The following is an 18,524-nucleotide window of genomic DNA, read 5'->3' as shown; positions in this document are numbered from 1 at the left end:
TTCATGCACAATGTTAAACTGTTCAATTATTTTGTATGCAAGCAGGGGCTGAATGCTTCATGACTTAACAGCTCCCAGAGAAATATCTGTGCTGAGGTCAATGGCTCATATAACCTCCAATAATACAGTGTATTACACCAAGATGTCTGATTAGATTTCACTACCCTTATATTTTTCATAAACTGCTTCTGAAACACATTTGTTCTCTTTTGATATGCATTTACTGTATTATTGTCTAGGGAAAATAAGCATTGTTGTTTAAAAAAGTCATTGTCTGGAGTGCAGGGAATGCAACTCGATTGTGTATGCAAACAGGAGCCTTGAACAGAGTAGGGAATTGCTGACTGAGCGGAATGACCATCAGACATTGTGGACCGGAGCCAAACCCTGCAGGATTGTGGTCCATGGGTTCATGAACGCAGCCCACGAGGGGCTACTAAAAACATTCCTATGATCCAGACTGATGTTGAAGAGTTCAGATGAAATGAATGCTGGCCTACATAAACTTGTTCAAGCTGTGATGTTCTGTTGTTCAAACAGGTTGCAAATTATCACTCAACTTCAAGTTTCTGCCTAAAGTTAGGGAGTTTTTCTTCTAGAAGCATGACAGGACCACATACAGGACATGTTAGAGGTGCTGTAGCATTTAGTCAGCAAATTCCACGGAGATCCTTAAACATTAAACCCTTAAGCCAAGAAAATCTGCATGGATCTTGGTTAAAAAAGAAACTGAGAAGTTGTCATTTTTCTTCCCTGCCACCAGAGTTCAGTTTCACCCGGCAACAACATGATGTCATCAGAAGAAAGAAAAGTCAGCCAATCACAGTGCCAGCTGATCAGCTGTGAGGTCATAGTGCTGTATCCTAGCAATGGCCAAATGGTGCTGGTGTGAACTTCCTGAGATGGTCTAGTTTTATGCAATCTAGAAATCATGTCAGTGGATTTTGCACACATTTTATAACCCCAACACACACACATCTGTTCACAGATTAATCTGCAGAGAATTCTAGTGTTATTTTAGGACCATTCATAAACGACAGTATTTTTTTTAATAAGATTTTGAATTACTTTTTATTTTAATAGTTTCTACGTTCATTTTAATTTTAGTTAGTTTTAGTAATTTTGTTGTTTTTGTCATTTTGTACGTTTTTGTAAAAAAAAAAAAAAAAAAAAAAAAAAAAATATATATATATATATATATATATATATATTAAATGTAGTTATTTAGTTACTCAAGTTACACTAGAAGGAAATGATAAATGTATTTAGCTACAATAAAATTATATTTTATTTCATTTCCGGTCTCTCTGTTATTTTATCTTTAGTTAACAATTCCCCCCAAAATCTATATCTGAAACCTTTTTTTAAACCATTGCATCAATATTTGTTAAGTTTTGGCTAATGCACAAAAACTAGACTTGAAAAAAGTTGTCATTTGATACAATACAGATAAACTCATTATTGTGGTGGTGTGTGCGAAGTGCTTTAAAACGGGATGTAATCCTGCAGCAGGACTGCCACCCATTTCCTCCTATTCTGTGAAGGGCTGTTAAGGAAGCCACCTTTGTGTGTTTGTGAGTGTGTGTAAAAGCCTGAATTCATTTGCTGTCATAGGACACATGCTGTGAAGCCCATCTCCATTCCATTCAAGGACATTTCCACAGTTATGACTGTAAAGCTATATGCATGTGAACGTGACCCTGCCTATATTATATTAAGCCAGTAAGTGGGCCTAACTTTCCAGTTCTCACCCTGATAGACTCTGTGTCTGTTTTATCAGATGAAAGATCTGCAAGTCTTTCCTGGGTATTACATGTTTAGATACAGAGACTGTGGGAGAGCCTGTCAAACAAGCATTTCAGCTGTGAAAGCCTATTTTGACAACACCTAAAAATACTTAGTTTAAATCAAACTAAATCCAGTTAGATACAATATAAAACTCAAATATAACACCACCCTTTTCTCTCACCCTTTTGAGTGGCCCAGAGCATCTTTTATTTGTCTTTTTGATATTTTAATATATGTCGCTAACATTTTGTTAACATTTTATAGTTGTTCTGTTTAGCTATTAATTCTGTCATTTTATGAAATAATTTTTTTTTAAGTTTTTTTTTTTATTGTTTATTTATTAAATTACATTGTGTAATCTTAAGCTAAATGAATATATGGTTTAAACGTCTTAGGATATAATTTATGTTATCAAAAAGGTAATAAGGTTGAAAGTTTCAACAAATTGACTTGGATTCTGTATAATACTCACTGAATTATCACTTGTTCACTATACAAAATACAAAAATACACTTTGCAAAAACATTTTATATAAAATAATTTAAACAAAAGTAAAAAATATTATAATCACATAAAATAGAATATAAAATATTATAATAAATAATATCATTAAATATAATATGAATTCTAAATTAGCTTATTTTATTATATAATTATCTAAATGATAATAATTATAACATATTTTGCATATTTTGTGTGCGCGTGTATATAGGCTATATAAATTATTGGTAATAATATTATGTTATTTTCAAAATAAAATATTAAATTGTCATTTTTGTGCATATTTTAGATTTTTGTTTTTATTGTTTATGTATATGACACCCATGACCCTGAATTGTGTCTTTACCTCAATGAGCTAACACTGTTGTTTTCTGCTGAGTGTAAATAGTAAAAGGTCACTTCTTGTGATAACCCTAACAAAGACAATAGATTCATTTTTAAAAATCCATTGATCAGAGGCTGTCATAAATTCCACAGAGAGGCTGCACAGAAAGGAACCTTCCAGGGAGAGCCAGACGGATACAAATACGTCAAACTGAATGTTTACAGTGCAGTTCCTAATCCCAGTGCTTAGTGTAAATATTTTACATAACTTTTCATTTGGGATCTTTAAACATGCCACAGGATTAGGAATTACATGAGTGATACGATTGTTCAAGGATTTTAAAAACGAGCAGGGAACGACTACAGAAAAAGAAAAAAACTGGAAATCTAGCTTCCTTTAACATAAGAAAAAAAATAAGATGGTGGAGAGGGAGTTTTATGACTACTGAAGGTATAGAAGATGTGGAGTTTGGCATGAGAATGCACTGGGTTATAAAAAGAGAGAGAGGGAGAGCAAGAGTTCATTTCTCTGTGAATAAAGGGCCAAGAATGTTTAAGCCCCTGCATGTGATTTTAGATTAGAAAAAAAAAACACTCTGGAGTCTCTGCAAACCTCCACTTTTACTCGTTCACTTTTTCCAAAACTTTCCTGCAACCCACTCAGATATGAAGAACGTGGAGACAGAGAATGTGAGAGGGGGTGTGAGGAGACTGGTGTAGGGTATAGAAGTAAACAGAAACAGAGCATGTGTGTACGTGTGTTTGTTTGCATTAGTGTTGAGTGTGTGCGCGTGCAGTATAGGGGTCAACATATGTAGTAGTCTCAGGCTGTGGGTTTTCTGAGACTGAGTTGTTTGGATAAGTGGGGGAAAGTTCATAGCTCAAAGACTTCTTTCAGTCCCAGCATGCACTGCCAAAGCTTTCTTCTCCAGTCCACTGAAAAAAACTAAACTAAACATAGCTGCAACAGCCTAGATGTATATTATGCACATATTAAATGCATTGGCTATATTTGCATATTTTTTATTATATTTTTATATATTCATATTACACATATTTACACATTGTCTCTTGCTTTGCAGCTTCTTTCCATAGAGTAGCCTAACCATGATAACGAACATTACTGTCTGCACATATATATTTAAATGTGCAAATTTATTTCCACTGAATAACGTTTTTTTTTTCCACGTTAAAGTTGTATGAGCATGCAAAGCAAAATAGTTAACATAATATGGAAAAGTCCTTTTGAAATCTTACATTACTCGTTCTGCCTTTGCCAGACAAAATGAATCGTGTGATAAATCTAGCTGCTGGAGGCCTCTTGTGGACAAATGTTGAAGGAAAATTAAAAAACAAACTTTTCTAAGGATCGTGCTGTCCAAAAGATGGCACTGCTTTCATGCACCCTCTTACTAAAACAACTTGTGTTTTAGACTCAGTCAACTAGGACGATACATTTACAATGTTTTTGCTTGCACAGGCAGACAGGCAGACAGGCAGACAGGCAGACAGACAGACAGAGAGACAGACAGACAGACAGACAGACAGACAGACAGACAGACAGACAGACAGACAGATAGATAGATAGATAGATAGATAGATAGATAGATAGATAGATAGATAGATAGATAGATAGATAGATAGATAGATAGATAGATAGATAGATAGATAGACCAAATGTTTAAATCTGTGTCTTGTCAGCAAGAGAAAATTAATTTTACAGTTTTATGACAAAAGGAGATAGGACAGTAATTATTAAACATGGTCATCATTTCGACTGATCCCTCACTCCTATCTGCTTGTCATTCATCTTTCTTGTTCCTGTTTTGTGTTTCATCAATCTTCTCCTCCCCATCTTTGTTCCTCCTCACTCACTCCTCCCATATTCTCCGTCTCTAGTTTCCAGCTCTCATTTGAATGAGCGACTTCAATCCTCTCTGGTCTTCTAGGTGACTTCATAATTTCATACGATTTAAAAAAAAAAAAGTATGAATGAAAATTTTTGGGGTTTTAACGAATGCATTTCTACTTTTTTCTTGAAGGTTTGTGTCATTTCAAACAATGAAGCTGAGCAGAAGAGAGGTTCCTATTTATGTGAGTAACACTTTTCTGTCTTTGCCTGTGTTTTTAGGATGAAAATCTTGCTAATGTACTTTTAGAAGAAGAATTGCTATGCAGGCCTACAATGAAATATATAAAAGTAAACTGTGAATGTTGTGCATGTGTGTTTAAGGGCCAAGCAAAGGTTTTTGCAATGATCCCATCGGTTCAGGAGGAAGAGGTTTTTGTGGTTCTAGAGGGCTCAACTCTACTACATGTTCTGCAAACTAGAGTTCACTCAATGCTATACTTCATTGTTCCAGGTGAAAAACTATAAAAAGAAATAATATAATATAATGTAAAATATTATAATCCAATCTCCAAACCTCTTGTCCTAGGGTATACTGTAATATAATATAATATAAAATAAAATACAACTTTTCTTACTTTACTTCTCCTCCCATATTTTGCAAGATACTGTTCATACTGATTATTTATGTGTATTTAGTTCTTTCTGTGTGTTTCCATTGTTGTGTTTAGGTCATAACCAGCCAGAGATGGTGCGTGTCCGAGCGTTCATATATACAGATGATGCTGTGATGTGTGTGGGTGTGTCTTATCTGACATACGTGGAGGATAATGCACAGGAGCTGGCTGAATACCTGGTTACCCATAGCGACTGTCTCAGCACCACTGAGCACAGACATCTGATTGGTCGATATGTTTTGAATGACAGCTCTGCAAGGACAGATATGGATCATAGGGTCACACTCGCCCTAGCCAACCTACACACCCCTCACAATCTTCTCGGACAGTCATCACAAGGTGAGCTTGCCATTTATTGTATGCACGTGTGTATGTTTGTGTGTGTGTGTGTGTGGGGGTGTGTGGGTGTTTGTGCACCTGCTTCCGTGTATTGTTTGGATGTGTGTGCATAATCAGATTTCACTGTTCCTGCTTCGCATCCAGATGACACAAATGTCCGGAGATGAGCAGTGGAATTATAATTGTCGAGTTCTAATTGGATTAGAGGTCACCGTGGTGATCATTAATGAGGATGTCCAAAGTATCTAAGTACTGTCACTAAAGGAGTTTCACAGATAGACAAAGTGGAATTAATGTCATTTAAATGCATTTTTGCAATTTATTCATTAAATCAAAACGCAGTGTTACAAATGTGTTTGTGCATATAGAATCTCTCCTGCATGTGTGCGTGCGTCTGGGTTTTGTGAGCGTCTCCGAGTTCCTTCTCTGTCAACCTGGCGCCCTGATGACTATCTGCTCAGCCAATCAGGATGGGGACACGCCTCTTCAGCTGGCCCAACAGACCAATCAGCATGCTCTGATAAAACTCTTTAAGCAGTAATGTATCCTTAATCCAACTTTTATGTACAAATATTATTGGATACTATTTATACTCACTAACTACAGTTATTTGCATCTCAGTATGTCTCTACAGTAGTCAAAAATCAAATAGATCTTTGTACCCATTTATTTTGCATTGTTTGCATTAAACTATGTGCTTTATTTAATGTGTTGTAAAGCCAAATTATAACTATGTGTGACAAAAAGCCAGAAATCATTATTCACTCATTTTAAACAAAAAGACTTTTGTCTGTTTCTCACACAAAGCTACTGATTGGATTCAGAAGACTTGCAAGCAACACAAATAACTTTATTTTTCTCCTTTCACACTTTCTCAATCAGTCCTCCTAATCCATTATCCACGCCCCTGGCAGGCGTGTCACAGGTGTGGGCGGGTAAATCCCACCTCCTCAGGTTTAGCCACGCCTCTGGGATGCTGTCTCTGTCTGTGTGTGTATCCCAGTCCTGTCCTACTACACAGACCTTTCAGTCATCCATATTACTGCTGCGAGAGTATGTGAAGGATTCTGCTCTACTAAACAAGGTAGGTTAATAGAGGTTAAAGGTATATGTACATAGTTATAATTTATACATTTAAATTGAAAATGACTAAATAAAATTCTTTGAATTGGAATAAGTCTAAAACTGAATTTACTTTGAAGAAGCAAGATAATTTTTTTTTATATATACAATCTCAGATCAAAGGTCTGGGAGTGGATACAGACAGAGGAGCTGAAAGCAACACTCTGTTTTCATTCTCAGGTTAATGTTTCCTTTGATTATGAAAATTACATTCACAAGACTGACTGTATATTATCTAGCTAAGTTCCTGATGAATGTATGATGGCAGCTTTATAAACTTTCTTCTTTTTTCTCTTCCATTTTTATCCATCCCTTTTTAAGGTTCTCCATACTCTCTGTTTCACAATGTAAGTGGCTGTGACAGACTGAAATATTTAGCCTAAATACCAAAACTACCTGTACTCTACTGAAAAAAAAAAAAAAATTTGTTAGATGAATGCTAGTCTTTAGAGAAATAAGCTAGTTACACTAACTACACTAACTTCAGAAAGAATCTTGAACCTATTTATTTTGGTTTTAGAACGAAACAATTAAATGGCTAAACGAATGAAGAAAATTTTTGACATTTCTCACCAAAATAAACAGTTAGTTAACCAATCTATATATACTAAGTGTTTTTAAAAACACTAATTAGTACGTTATTAAATTCTTAAAAGAAGATACTGAACTACCTTGAACTTAGTCGTGACTCGAGAGAACTTCAAAATGATTCTGAGGAATTGCGAAAAAATTCAGAAGTGTTGTTGTATAATTTTACTGTTTGTAGTGAAATATGAACCCTACTGTTTCATTTCTCATTTTTAGTCCTGTGTTGTTGTTTTTTTTGTGTGTGTGTGTGTGTGTGTGTGTGTGTGTGTGTGTGTGTGTTTGTGTGTGTTTTTTTTAGGAATGGTTTAATAATTCCAGTCAGGATGAAGATGAAGATCTTTTATCATCTGACGACTCTGGTAAATGTTTATCTTTACAAAGATGTATGATGAGATTGGAGGTGTTTATCAGTCAAGTATAGCTCAATATTTAATGGCTTCTGTAATTACATTGTAAATGTGCTTTCAAAAGTACATAATATGTTTAAAATATATGCTTTATGTCCACTGAAAAAAGTCAAATAAGTTCAGTCAAAGGAGTATTGTACCTACTAGTTGTCTAGGGCAACTTTTGAACCACTTACACGACTTAAAGTAAAGAACTTTTTGAAAGAAAGTAGAACATTTCTCCTCTTATTATTTTTAGAAGGGAAAATTAAAGTGCTAATAATGAAGAATGTTATTGACATATCCTACAGATATTCAGAAAGTGTATTTAAAAATTAGGACTCTCCCTAAACCTCTATGAACTGTTGACATTTTCATTATGTAATGATTATCTGACGTCTATCTTGATTTCCAAATTCCTACTTGTGTTTTAGTTGATGGACTCACAACTCATACTGCTTCAACATCCAGTTCTCTCACTGACTCCAGCAGTACCATAACAAACAGCATCAACACTCTGCAGGCTGGTGAGGATCAGGTGAGGGAAACATTTATTCATAAAGGCTTGTTGTGAATGAGTAGTATCTAGAATCATTATGCATGCAAAATTTATCAAGCAGTGTGTCATGCATTTTTTTTCACTAGTCAATTTATCCGCAGGAATCATTTGACTCTTTTGAGTTTGAATCAGACTCTGCGGCATCTGAGCAAGATTCTCCAGTCCAAGACAAATTACTCATCTCTAGTCCACAGGACGGTGTGTTTGATTCTCTTTATTCCTATATGTACTACCTGCATTAGTGTGTTCAAGACAGATTAAGACATACAGTACGCAAAATAAAATTAGTTTGCAAGTACATTTGTTTTTTATGTTTCTAGGGCCGTTCCCCTTCATCAATGAAGAAACATCCACAGAGACCAGACAGTATTTGATCTCTCACACCCATGCAGTCATTTGTGCATAACATTATTTCTTATATATTTATATTAGATGTTTAACTATGTTTCACTATTTATTTCTAAAGTCCTGGTATGTGGTGTGATAAATCAGAGGAAGAAGAGAAAGAGAAATTCATCCCTACATCCAAAAGTGAGATAGAGAAATATAAAGTGAGTCGAACACTAAGCTTTCTCAGGAGCCGGATGGTCAACACCAAAATAAAAAATAAGGTGAGAGAAAGATGGTAAAAGAGTGCACCACACTTAAGTTAAATGTATGTCTGGAAATAAAAATAAATATGTTTTTTTGTATGCCGATATGCAGAAATGGCCACAACAACAGAAAATTTCAGGGAAAAAAATTACATATGTATAATTTGCCATTTGTACTTTTAATTGAATAAATTATATATAATAACCTAAAATATATAATAAATGGATGATGTGTCTATGAAATATATAGAAAATGTTTTTGACTATGAAGTATACATTGCACATTTTGCAAATTGAAGGTTTAAACAAAATATATTTTCATTTTTTACAATATTTATTTTATTTAAAATGTATTGTCAGTATTTATATTTAGCCTGTATTTATGTATTTACAATTTTCCATAACAATATTCTTCTTCTTTTTTTATAATGAATTTGAATTTGCAAATCTCAATTTTTTTTTTACTTTCTTTCCGCCATTGTCAACAAGAGATGACATGATTGGTGGTGATTTCTATAGTTTGGCACATTCTATGAATTTCCTGAGGAAACATGCTGTAATATGTTTGTTCACAGGTCAATGCAGAGGTTTCCTCAGCTTTGCACCAGCTCTGTCCACCGCAGCAGCCGGTTAAAGCAGCTTGTGTAGTCTGTGAGGTAGCTGACAGTAATGAACCACAGCAGTGCACATGTAAGTCTGTTTTTCTTGTAAATGCATATATATTTTTACATTCATGCTAAAACATGTGTTATACTAAAAGTCTATACTGGCTATATAATGTCACTTCCTGTCCAGACTGCTCCATGATCATTCATAAAACCTGCTGTGACTCTGCACCTGTGTGTGTAAAGGCGAGTGTTTCTGTGTTAAAAATATGACACTTCACCCACCAGTGTGCTTGAAACTAAGATGTGATATGTGCATTTATTTCCAAAACCCAGAATCCTCACCAGGCACTTCTGAAAAGCGCTGACTCTTCATTATTACTATGTGAGAGAGACAATCATGTTATTCTGAAGTTAAATTAGAACCATCCATGACATGAAGAGCTCATGTGATGATATATATTTCATTAACAGACTCGTCTAGTCAAAGTTCTCCATCCCTGACTCTGGGCAATGACACCACCATGTCACACAGGTCTGTTTATATCTTCTATAAGCTTAATTTGGCTGTCACTAATGTTTAGATTTTGAGATGCTTTGTATGTTTCTGTATCAGAAAGCGGAGTAACAGTGAGGGGTGTGGCCATGATTTCAAGCTATGGAAAAGCAAGTCTTTTATTGGTTGTTCTTCTGGAAGCCCCACCTCCAGTGAGTTTTCCCAGTCATTCCAAACCTGTATGATTTACTTTCTTTTGTGGAAATCAAAAGGTGATTAATTTCCTGCCCGATTTCCCCCCCATACAATAAAATGGGACTTCACTGAGATACTATTATAGTTTTTGACAATTTTTTTATTTATTAGTTTTTATACTTTTAATTAGTCTTAGTTTATTTTGCTGTGTTTTTGTTATTTTATTTAGTTTTTATATGTCCTATATCATTTTTCTTAATTTTGTATCAATTTTAACTTCTGAATATTTAACTTTATTTGAAATAAAACTAGCGGAAATCAAATAAATTTATATGAAAAAATTAAATGAATACTATAATTTAGAAATATCCTAAATGTATAAATAATATATTAAATGTGTCAGGGTTTTGGTAAGGGAGGAACTCAGGTGCAGACAGGAATCGGGTACACACAGGATTTATTTGACAAAAAGGGAAAACAAAAACCCACGAGGGGGAAAACAGGACTAGGGCAGATACAACAAATACTAAACAGGACTGATCAGACAAGATAAACAAAGACTCAAAACTAGAGAACACTAACTACAAATAACACTCACGGTTATACAGGGACTTCAGAGGTACAATCACAAGTGTAGGACACATAAGTAGTACAATGAACCGACGCAAGACAGAGCACACTAGGAGATCTAAATAGGGGAACTAATCAAGACACGACAGGTGTTACAGATAGGACAATCACGACACGACTAGGTTAACAAGGGGGGCGGGGCAAGGGAACGAGACAACACAAGCACATGGCCCAAAGACAAGGCCATGCGCTTGTACACAAAACATGGGTCTGTCATGATCCTGCCTCAAGACTAGGAAAAATCAAGGACACGAGGGCAGGATCATGACAGAACCCCTCCCTTAAGGAGCGGCTTCCAGACGCTCCTCAAGGGAACATCAAACACGGGACATGACTGACATGACAGACTGGGACACAGACACAAACCAACAAGACATGACTAATAATAACAAAGGCAAACATGAGTACACAACGGCAGGGTTGGGGTGACAAATCAAAAAAAACAAACAGGGAAGGGGAGGGGGCGGGACCACAAAGTTCATGGGGGACAGACCAGGGTGAGTGGGTGGGGCAGGAGTTTTAGGAGGACTGGACGAAGGCTGACGACGGGGGGTACGGGCAGGTCTGGGTGGTGAGGGGCGGGGAGGGGTCTCGGGACAACTGACAGGGGACATGATAGGAGCAGACAAGGGACGCGGGGCAACACTTACGGGACGCGGGGCAAGACTTACGGGACGCGGGGAGACGACAGCTGGACACGGGGGGACAACATCTACTGGACACGGGACGACAACATCTACTGGACACGGGACATCTACGGGACACAGGGCAACATCTACAGGACACGGGGGGACAACAGGACACGGGACATCTACGGGACACGGGGCCACATCAACAGGATACATGACTTCATCAGCAGGACACGGGGCAACACTCACGGGACACGGGGAGACGACATCTACGGGACACGGGGAGACGACATCAGGACACTCGGGATTTCTGGGGACAGGGTCTGAGGACAAGACAGGACTGACGGGGACTTCTAGGATACGGACAAGACTAGACAAATAATCAGAAAAGGCTTTAGCCGCTAAGACAATTGGCATCTCCTTACGAGATGAGATACACTGAACTAAAGTCTTTGCTGCAGAGTCGGCCGCGGCACTCTCCTGCGCTCTCACGACTGCCGACTTGCATACTGCCCTCTTCTTTGCCGGCTCGGGCACGCCAGCGCTCACCGCTGCTGGCACGGGCACGCCAGCGCTCTCTGCTGATGGCACAGGCACGCCCACCGCTGCTGGTACGGGCACGCCAGTGCTCTCCGCTGCTGGCACGGGCACGCCAGCGCTCTCCGCTGCTGGCACGGGAGGAAACGGGGTCACAGGACCGGCAGGCCCCCTCTTCCTCCTCTTCCTCCTTGGGCGCGGTGCAGAGACCACAGCTGGGTCAGAGGCGGGTTGGGGGAGTTCGGTCTCTGGCAGGGCTGACTCCGACGATTCCGAGGCGGACTCCCACGATAACCGTCTCCCTCGCTTCCCGGGGAGACCGACGGGTGTGGGAGGCACCTCAGGACTCGGTGAGGGATGTGCCTGATCCCCCAGAGTGGCCACGGCCAGGATACGACCCTCTGGAACGCCGGCAGCTGGGTAGGTGGGGGGGACCTCTGTGGCTCCTCCTGGGAGATGCTCTCCCACAGCCGGGCATAATTCCGAAGGATCCACTCCCCCTCGGGCGAGTATGGGAGGGTGACCCCCTTCCTGTCGGTGGGGGACGACATCCAACATTGTCGACGGAACTCCAACAAGTGTTGGAGCTCGGGGGACCTCCTGCCTGCTGAGTTCCTTTTTGGTCGGTTCATTCTGTCAGGGTTTTGGTAAGGGAGGAACTCAGGTGCAGACAGGAATCGGGTACACACAGGATTTATTTGACAAAAAGGGAAAACAAAAACCCACGAGGGGGAAAACAGGACTAGGGCAGATACAACAAATACTAAACAGGACTGATCAGACAAGATAAACAAAGACTCAAAACTAGAGAACACGAACTACAAATAACACTCACGGTTATACAGGGACTTCAGAGGTACAATCACAAGTGTAGGACACATAAGTAGTACAATGAACCGACGCAAGACAGAGCACACTAGGAGATCTAAATAGGGGAACTAATCAAGACACGACAGGTGTTACAGATAGGACAATCACGACACGACTAGGTTAACAAGGGGGGCGGGGCAAGGGAACGAGACAACACAAGCACATGGCCCAAAGACAAGGCCATGCGCTTGTACACAAAACATGGGTCTGTCATGATCCTGCCTCAAGACTAGGAAAAATCAAGGACACGAGGGCAGGATCATGACAAAATGTGTGTTTTGTATTATGTATATTACATGTATTAAATTTTATTTTTGTTTTTTTATTACTTTTTTTGTTGTTGTTTGTGTTATGCAATTAAAATATTTTTATGGTTAACTGTTATAACCCTACTGTTGATCTCAAGCAAGTAAGAATGACTTGTGTGTAATTTTTTTTCATTTGATAAATTTTTTTATGAAGCCAGGTTTTGATGTGACGATTGGAGCCAGTGATTTTTTTGGCTGAACTGTAGTTTTTCCCAACACTTTTATCATCTCTTTTCCAGATTCTACTGATTCTTTGGCTCACATATCATTTGACTACTCTGCTGAATCTTGGAGCGCTGTCGTGGACAATGAATTCAGTAGGACACTGGACAAAAAGGTGGTCAAGAGACAGGAGATCATCTATGGTCAGTAATTATGTTTAGATTGATATGTTTGGATATCAAAAGTTCGGATGCTTTAGTTGAGCCTAATTTGATCTGTTAGTGATGTGTTTGTTGCAGAGCTGATGCAGACAGAATTTCACCATGTGCAGACTCTCTCTGTTATGGCTGATGTTTTGAGACGGGGACTGTTGGAGGACGTGCAGCTGGAGCAGGAAGTGATCGCTCAGATTTTCCCCAGGCTGGATGAGCTCTTAGCTTTGCATAAAAACTTTCTTATAGACATGGAGACCAGACAGCGTGCATCTATTCACCCAGGAATGCATAAGAACTACATCATACAACAAATTGGTGATATTCTGTGTCAACAGGCAAGTGAGAACGAAACATTTAAAGAATTGAAATTTATCAATTTAAATATTGCGGCTGAATAAGTTTAACACTTACCTTAGGTTCATTTAGCAATTGCGTATGTAGTTTGCAGGTCGAAATGCTTCTCAGATGATAGAGCTGTATGGTGATTTCTGCAGTCGGCATCCAGAAGCTCTGAAAATGTATAAGCAGCTATTACAGAGCAACAGGAAATTACAGTTATTTCTCAGAGTAAGTTGATTAAGCATATGCGAACACACTCATACGGAACAGTGTTCTGATGATGACTCTATCTGTTGCTTCTACAGCAGCAGAGTAACAACTCTGTCATCAAACGGCGTGAAATCCCAGAATTCCTGTTGCTTGTTACCCAGAGAATCACAAAGTACCCTGTTCTGATAGAGAGACTCCTTCAACACACTGATGGTAAATACATCTTTGTAGAAGCTGGTAGATTGTATTGTAAAGTGTACATTTTATGATAAGCTAAATATTAATAAATATTACTTTTAGATTAATATGTGACCATGGACCACAAAACCAGGGTTAAGTCGCTGGGGTATATTTTTACTGTAGCAATAGCCAAAAAACATTGTATGGGTCAAAATGATAGTTTTTTTTCCTTTAATGCCAGAAATCATTAGAATATTAAGTATGTTCAATGAAGTGTATGTTCAATGAAGACATTTTGTAAATTTCCTTCCATGACTATATCAAAAGCAAATTATTGATCAGTAATATGCATTGCTAAGAACTTCATTTTGACAACTTTAAAGGTGATTTTCTCAGTATTTAGATTTTTTTGCAGACTTTCAAATAGTTGTATCTCTGCCAAATATTATCCGATCTTAATAAACCATACCTCAATGGAAAACTTATTTATTCAGCTTTCAATTTCAAGAACTTGACCCTTATGACTTGTTTAGTGGTCCAGGGACACATATAACATTATTTATATTATTAATAATGCCAGTTACTATTAATTTTAATTTAAATGTATTTTTATTCATATTTAACTGATCATTCATATTCTCATAATTTATATAATGAACACATATTTTTATTATTATTCTTGACTCCTTCAATAAACTGATGGCATATCCATCTTTTCAAAAGTTACATTAAAAGAGTGACCATAAATATTATGTTTAAATAATTACCCTTAATAATAATAGTAATAATACTTGTTATTGTTATTGTTAATTACTATATAAAATGCAATTCTTATTCATATTTTACTGATGGAATAAAATATAATGGAAGTAAAACATACATATGAATTAGCATTTTGCACCGTGCATTTGCATAGTGCAATCTTATGCTGTACATAATATTTCATAATGATCTGAATGATCACGCTTGCTCTGTGCTTTTCTGTCACTCCTGTAGATAACAGTGCTGAGCGCTATGATATTGCAGTGGCACTGGAGGGTCTCCGAGGATTGATAGAGGAGGTGGAGCGACGTGTGGGAGATTACCAGAATGCAGAGAAACTACAAGATATCATCAGTCGCCTAGACAACAAGAGCTGCACTCGCCTGAAGAACGGAGAGATCTTCGGCAAGCAAGACCTGCAGAAAACACACCGAACTCTCACACACTCTTCAGCGCTGACCTGTAGGACCACCTCTGGCAGACTGAGAGGTCTTACTGCCACGTGTTTCTGTTTTTATTCTTCATTCATGTATTATTTATTTCCATTCCCAGTGTCTCTTTCTCTCTTTTACAGATGTTCTTGCACTGCTCCTCACAGATGTTTTGACTTTCCTTCAGGAGAAAGAGCAGAAGTTTGTCTTTGCTGCACTGGTACAGAAATATCTATACAAAATCTACAATACAGTGTATTGCGTTTTTCTAAGCAAGTGTTTGTGCACTTAAGAAATCAAAATACGAATTCACTTTTAAATACATTGTGTCTTCAGGAGCAGAAGCCGTCTGTGTTGCCCTTGCGAAGGCTCATTGTGAGGGAAATAGCCAATCAGGAGAGAGGATTATTTCTGATCAGCGGCGATTGCTCTGTGGGGCCTGAGATGTACGAGATACACACACAAACTCGTGAGGAACGCAACACATGGATGACACTGCTGAGGCAGGCTGCCGATAGGTGCGTTAGACCTAGAGAGAGTTTTAAATTGTCTTGAATTATAGTTTTGAAGTCTATACACTGCCAATCAAAAGTTTGGGTGAGTAAGTTTTTATTTTACAAGAAATTAGTACTTATATTAGCAAGGACACATTAACACATAAGGATACATATATTGATCAAAATGGTAAAAAATAAAAAAAATGGTAAAAAGATGTTAAAGACACTCATAATGTTAGAAAAGATTTGAATTTCAAATAAATGCTGTTCTTTTGAACTTTCTATTTAACAGAGAATCCCTTAAAAAATAGTCACAGTTTCCACAAAAAATAGTTTTCAACATTGATAATAATAAGAAATGTTTCTTGAGGAGCAAATCGGCATATTAGAATGATTTCTGAAGGATCACGTAACACTGAAGAATATTACAGACTGAAAATTCAGCTTTACATCACAGTAATAAATTACATTTCGAAATACATTAGAATACAAAAATTAAAATACTATTTCACAAAATGAGGTTTTTACTGTATTTTTGATCAAATAGATGCAGTATAAGACGATTCTTTCAAAAACATTAATAAATCTTACCCACCCTAAATCTTTAAACAGTGTATATTTGTATTTGTTTCAGCCTTCCTGATGATCAGACTAAGAAGAATGATGGGGCAATCAAAGTTAAAAAGATACAGAAGTTACAAGGTACACATCCATCCATCTTTCCACCCACCTGTGCATGACTTTATCATTCCTTATGTCTGATTGCTTGTGTATGTCTGTGTGTGTGTGTGTAGAGGCACTGTTTTCTCTGGACCAGCGGCTGTGCTCTGTTATTGAGGAGAAGTTAAAGATCTGTAGAGGGACTGGTAGATGGACTCTGGCTACTTGCCGCCTTCTCGTTCAACCCCACCCTGAAAACACGCCTCAAGGTGTCACATTACTGTCTGACGCACAGGAAGAGGGTAACGAATCTGTCTTTCTCTCTGTAGATACGCACACAGGTTGTACTGATGATGACACACTGGTTGTGTCTTTTCCTTCCCAGTGGTGAAGCTGGCTATCACTTTGTTGACTTGGCTTTTTCCTTGCATATGGTCACCAAGTAACCATGAGAACATAGGCCAGGAAAGAGCAAACAGTGAGTAATCAAATGATTAACACTCAAACTGTTGTCCAACAGAAAACTATTTCATTAGTGTTAAAAGGAGCAACATTACAGGAGTATTTTTCACTGTCCAACATTTTTTTCTTTCCAGATATCAAACAAAATTTGCCAAGTCGGAGCAGAAGGAGTGCTTTGGTAGGAACTGGGGTGGGGCCTCTCTCAATAGCCCCAATAAGCCCCGCCCACCAGACTTATTTAAAGGTAAAGCAATTTCCCACAATTTGAATTTTTTTTTAAACACAAGCAGATAATGATATCTTAATTGTTTGTAAAACCATTTTTATACAAATTGTCCCATTCAATTCAGTGGAGCAATTTATGTAATAATGGAAATTCGGCTCATGCATCATGATTGAGTTCTATTTTGTATGTGATTATAATACATGGAATATGTGCCTTTTCTCTACCAATCCAGGTAGCGGAGGGTGTTCACAACTTAATCCACATACTCTACAGTCTGCAGGTGTGCGCCATTGATTAACTTATAATAGATCTAAATGTTTGTTTGTTTATATAATGTATACATATCACTGTTTTTTTGAAGGCTGCAGTAATTATCCAAGACAGCTGCTTTGAAGTTCAAAATCTCCTCCTCCTCGAGGGAGAAGCTCCGCCCCCAACTCTTACAAGTGATTATGATGTCAAAAGGGTGGGTGTGGCAGTTTTTCTTACATCATGTTTATCTAGAATGTAATAGTTACATGTGGGTATTATATAATAAAGTACAGTTAATTTGAAGCATTTTCCAGACTCTTAAAGTAATAGTTCACCCGAAATTGAGAATTTGACAAAAAAATTACTCATCCTGAAGCCATCCAAGATGTAGTTGAGTTTGTTTCCTCATTGAAACAAACTTTGCATCACATTCCTTTTCCCCCTTGGATCCTCTGCACTGAATGGGTGCCATCAGAATGAGTCCAAACATGATGCTTTTAACAGCCATTTCAACTCTTCTACATGGCCTAATGAGGAGAAGATTTTTCAGCAAATGTAAATTTTTAGGTGAACTATTCCTTTAATGCTATTTACACTGCACTTTCTGTATCTCTATCTCCGCAGCAGGGTTTGGAGTGTGGCACGGTCAGTGGGACTGAGGCTGTGCAGCAGAAAGAACTGGAGCAGAGAGAAAAAGAGCACGCTGAGCTGACAGACAGACTGGAGAAAGACAAAGAGCAGTTCGAGGAGGAGCTGCGGCTGTTTGAGGAGAAGATGAGGAAACTGAGAGAAGAGGAGAAGAGAGTGAAGAAAGAGAGAGAAAGATTAAAGGAAGAGGGAAAGAAAGTGCAGAAAGAGAAGAATAGTCTGGAGACACAGATAAGACTCATTCAACACAATTCAAATCATCGGCAAGGCATCTTGCCTTCTATCATATAACAGGAGAAATGATGTGCATTTATATGTGTGTTACAGCTTTTATGTGTTTAAGTGTTAAAGAGACATTGTTGTGTTTTACTGGCAGAGTTGGAGACAAGTTATGACCTTCCAGAGCAAGACCAGGCTGTTCATTTGAAAGAACTGAAATGGACCGGAAACAGCATATATATATATATATATATATATATATATA

At 37.8% G+C, this 18,524-nt stretch overlaps 2 protein-coding genes across 2 annotated transcripts; both read left to right on the top strand.

Annotated features, from left to right (window-relative positions):
• Positions 1–4,674: 4,674 nt before the first annotated feature.
• On the top strand, positions 4,675–9,604 carry LOC128028829 (rho guanine nucleotide exchange factor 28). Its single transcript, XM_052616158.1, has 14 exons — positions 4,675–4,707; positions 4,847–4,976; positions 5,194–5,478; positions 5,847–6,015; positions 6,361–6,562; positions 6,717–6,780; positions 6,922–6,947; positions 7,487–7,547; positions 8,009–8,112; positions 8,235–8,331; positions 8,454–8,499; positions 8,600–8,744; positions 9,302–9,416; positions 9,522–9,604. Exons 1-14 carry the CDS (start codon positions 4,675–4,677, stop codon positions 9,602–9,604), a joined length of 1,560 nt encoding a protein of 519 aa, XP_052472118.1.
• A 70-nt stretch (positions 9,605–9,674) lies between these two features.
• On the top strand, positions 9,675–18,512 carry LOC128028828 (rho guanine nucleotide exchange factor 28). Its single transcript, XM_052616157.1, has 17 exons — positions 9,675–9,716; positions 9,806–9,866; positions 9,948–10,039; positions 13,236–13,361; positions 13,458–13,708; positions 13,815–13,940; positions 14,018–14,135; positions 15,099–15,353; positions 15,439–15,515; positions 15,632–15,813; positions 16,427–16,494; positions 16,587–16,754; positions 16,838–16,930; positions 17,049–17,158; positions 17,373–17,420; positions 17,502–17,606; positions 18,017–18,512. Exons 2-17 carry the CDS (start codon positions 9,856–9,858, stop codon positions 18,329–18,331), a joined length of 2,145 nt encoding a protein of 714 aa, XP_052472117.1. The 5' UTR covers positions 9,675–9,716; positions 9,806–9,855; the 3' UTR covers positions 18,332–18,512.
• The last annotated feature ends 12 nt before the right edge of the window (positions 18,513–18,524 follow it).

Source organism: Carassius gibelio, chromosome A15 (genome assembly GCF_023724105.1).
Source record: "Carassius gibelio isolate Cgi1373 ecotype wild population from Czech Republic chromosome A15, carGib1.2-hapl.c, whole genome shotgun sequence".
NCBI classification, from domain to species: domain Eukaryota; kingdom Metazoa; phylum Chordata; class Actinopteri; order Cypriniformes; family Cyprinidae; genus Carassius; species Carassius gibelio.
The sequence above is the reverse complement of the archived record's forward strand: the minus strand, read 5'-3'. Positions and strand labels throughout refer to the sequence as shown.

Excerpts from the sequence above, each read along its gene's own strand:
- LOC128028828 (XM_052616157.1), top strand. Across the intron at positions 10,040-13,235 it reads TTCTGGAAGCCCCACCTCCA|ATTCTACTGATTCTTTGGCT; the intron begins GTGAGTTTTCCC and ends TCTCTTTTCCAG. Across the intron at positions 15,354-15,438 it reads CACCTCTGGCAGACTGAGAG|ATGTTCTTGCACTGCTCCTC; the intron begins GTCTTACTGCCA and ends TCTCTTTTACAG.
- LOC128028829 (XM_052616158.1), top strand. The coding sequence starts at position 4,675 with ATGAAGCTGAGCAGAAGAGAGGTTCCTATTTAT. Across the intron at positions 6,948-7,486 it reads CATACTCTCTGTTTCACAAT|GAATGGTTTAATAATTCCAG; the intron begins GTAAGTGGCTGT and ends TGTTTTTTTTAG. Across the intron at positions 9,417-9,521 it reads TGAACCACAGCAGTGCACAT|ACTGCTCCATGATCATTCAT; the intron begins GTAAGTCTGTTT and ends CTTCCTGTCCAG.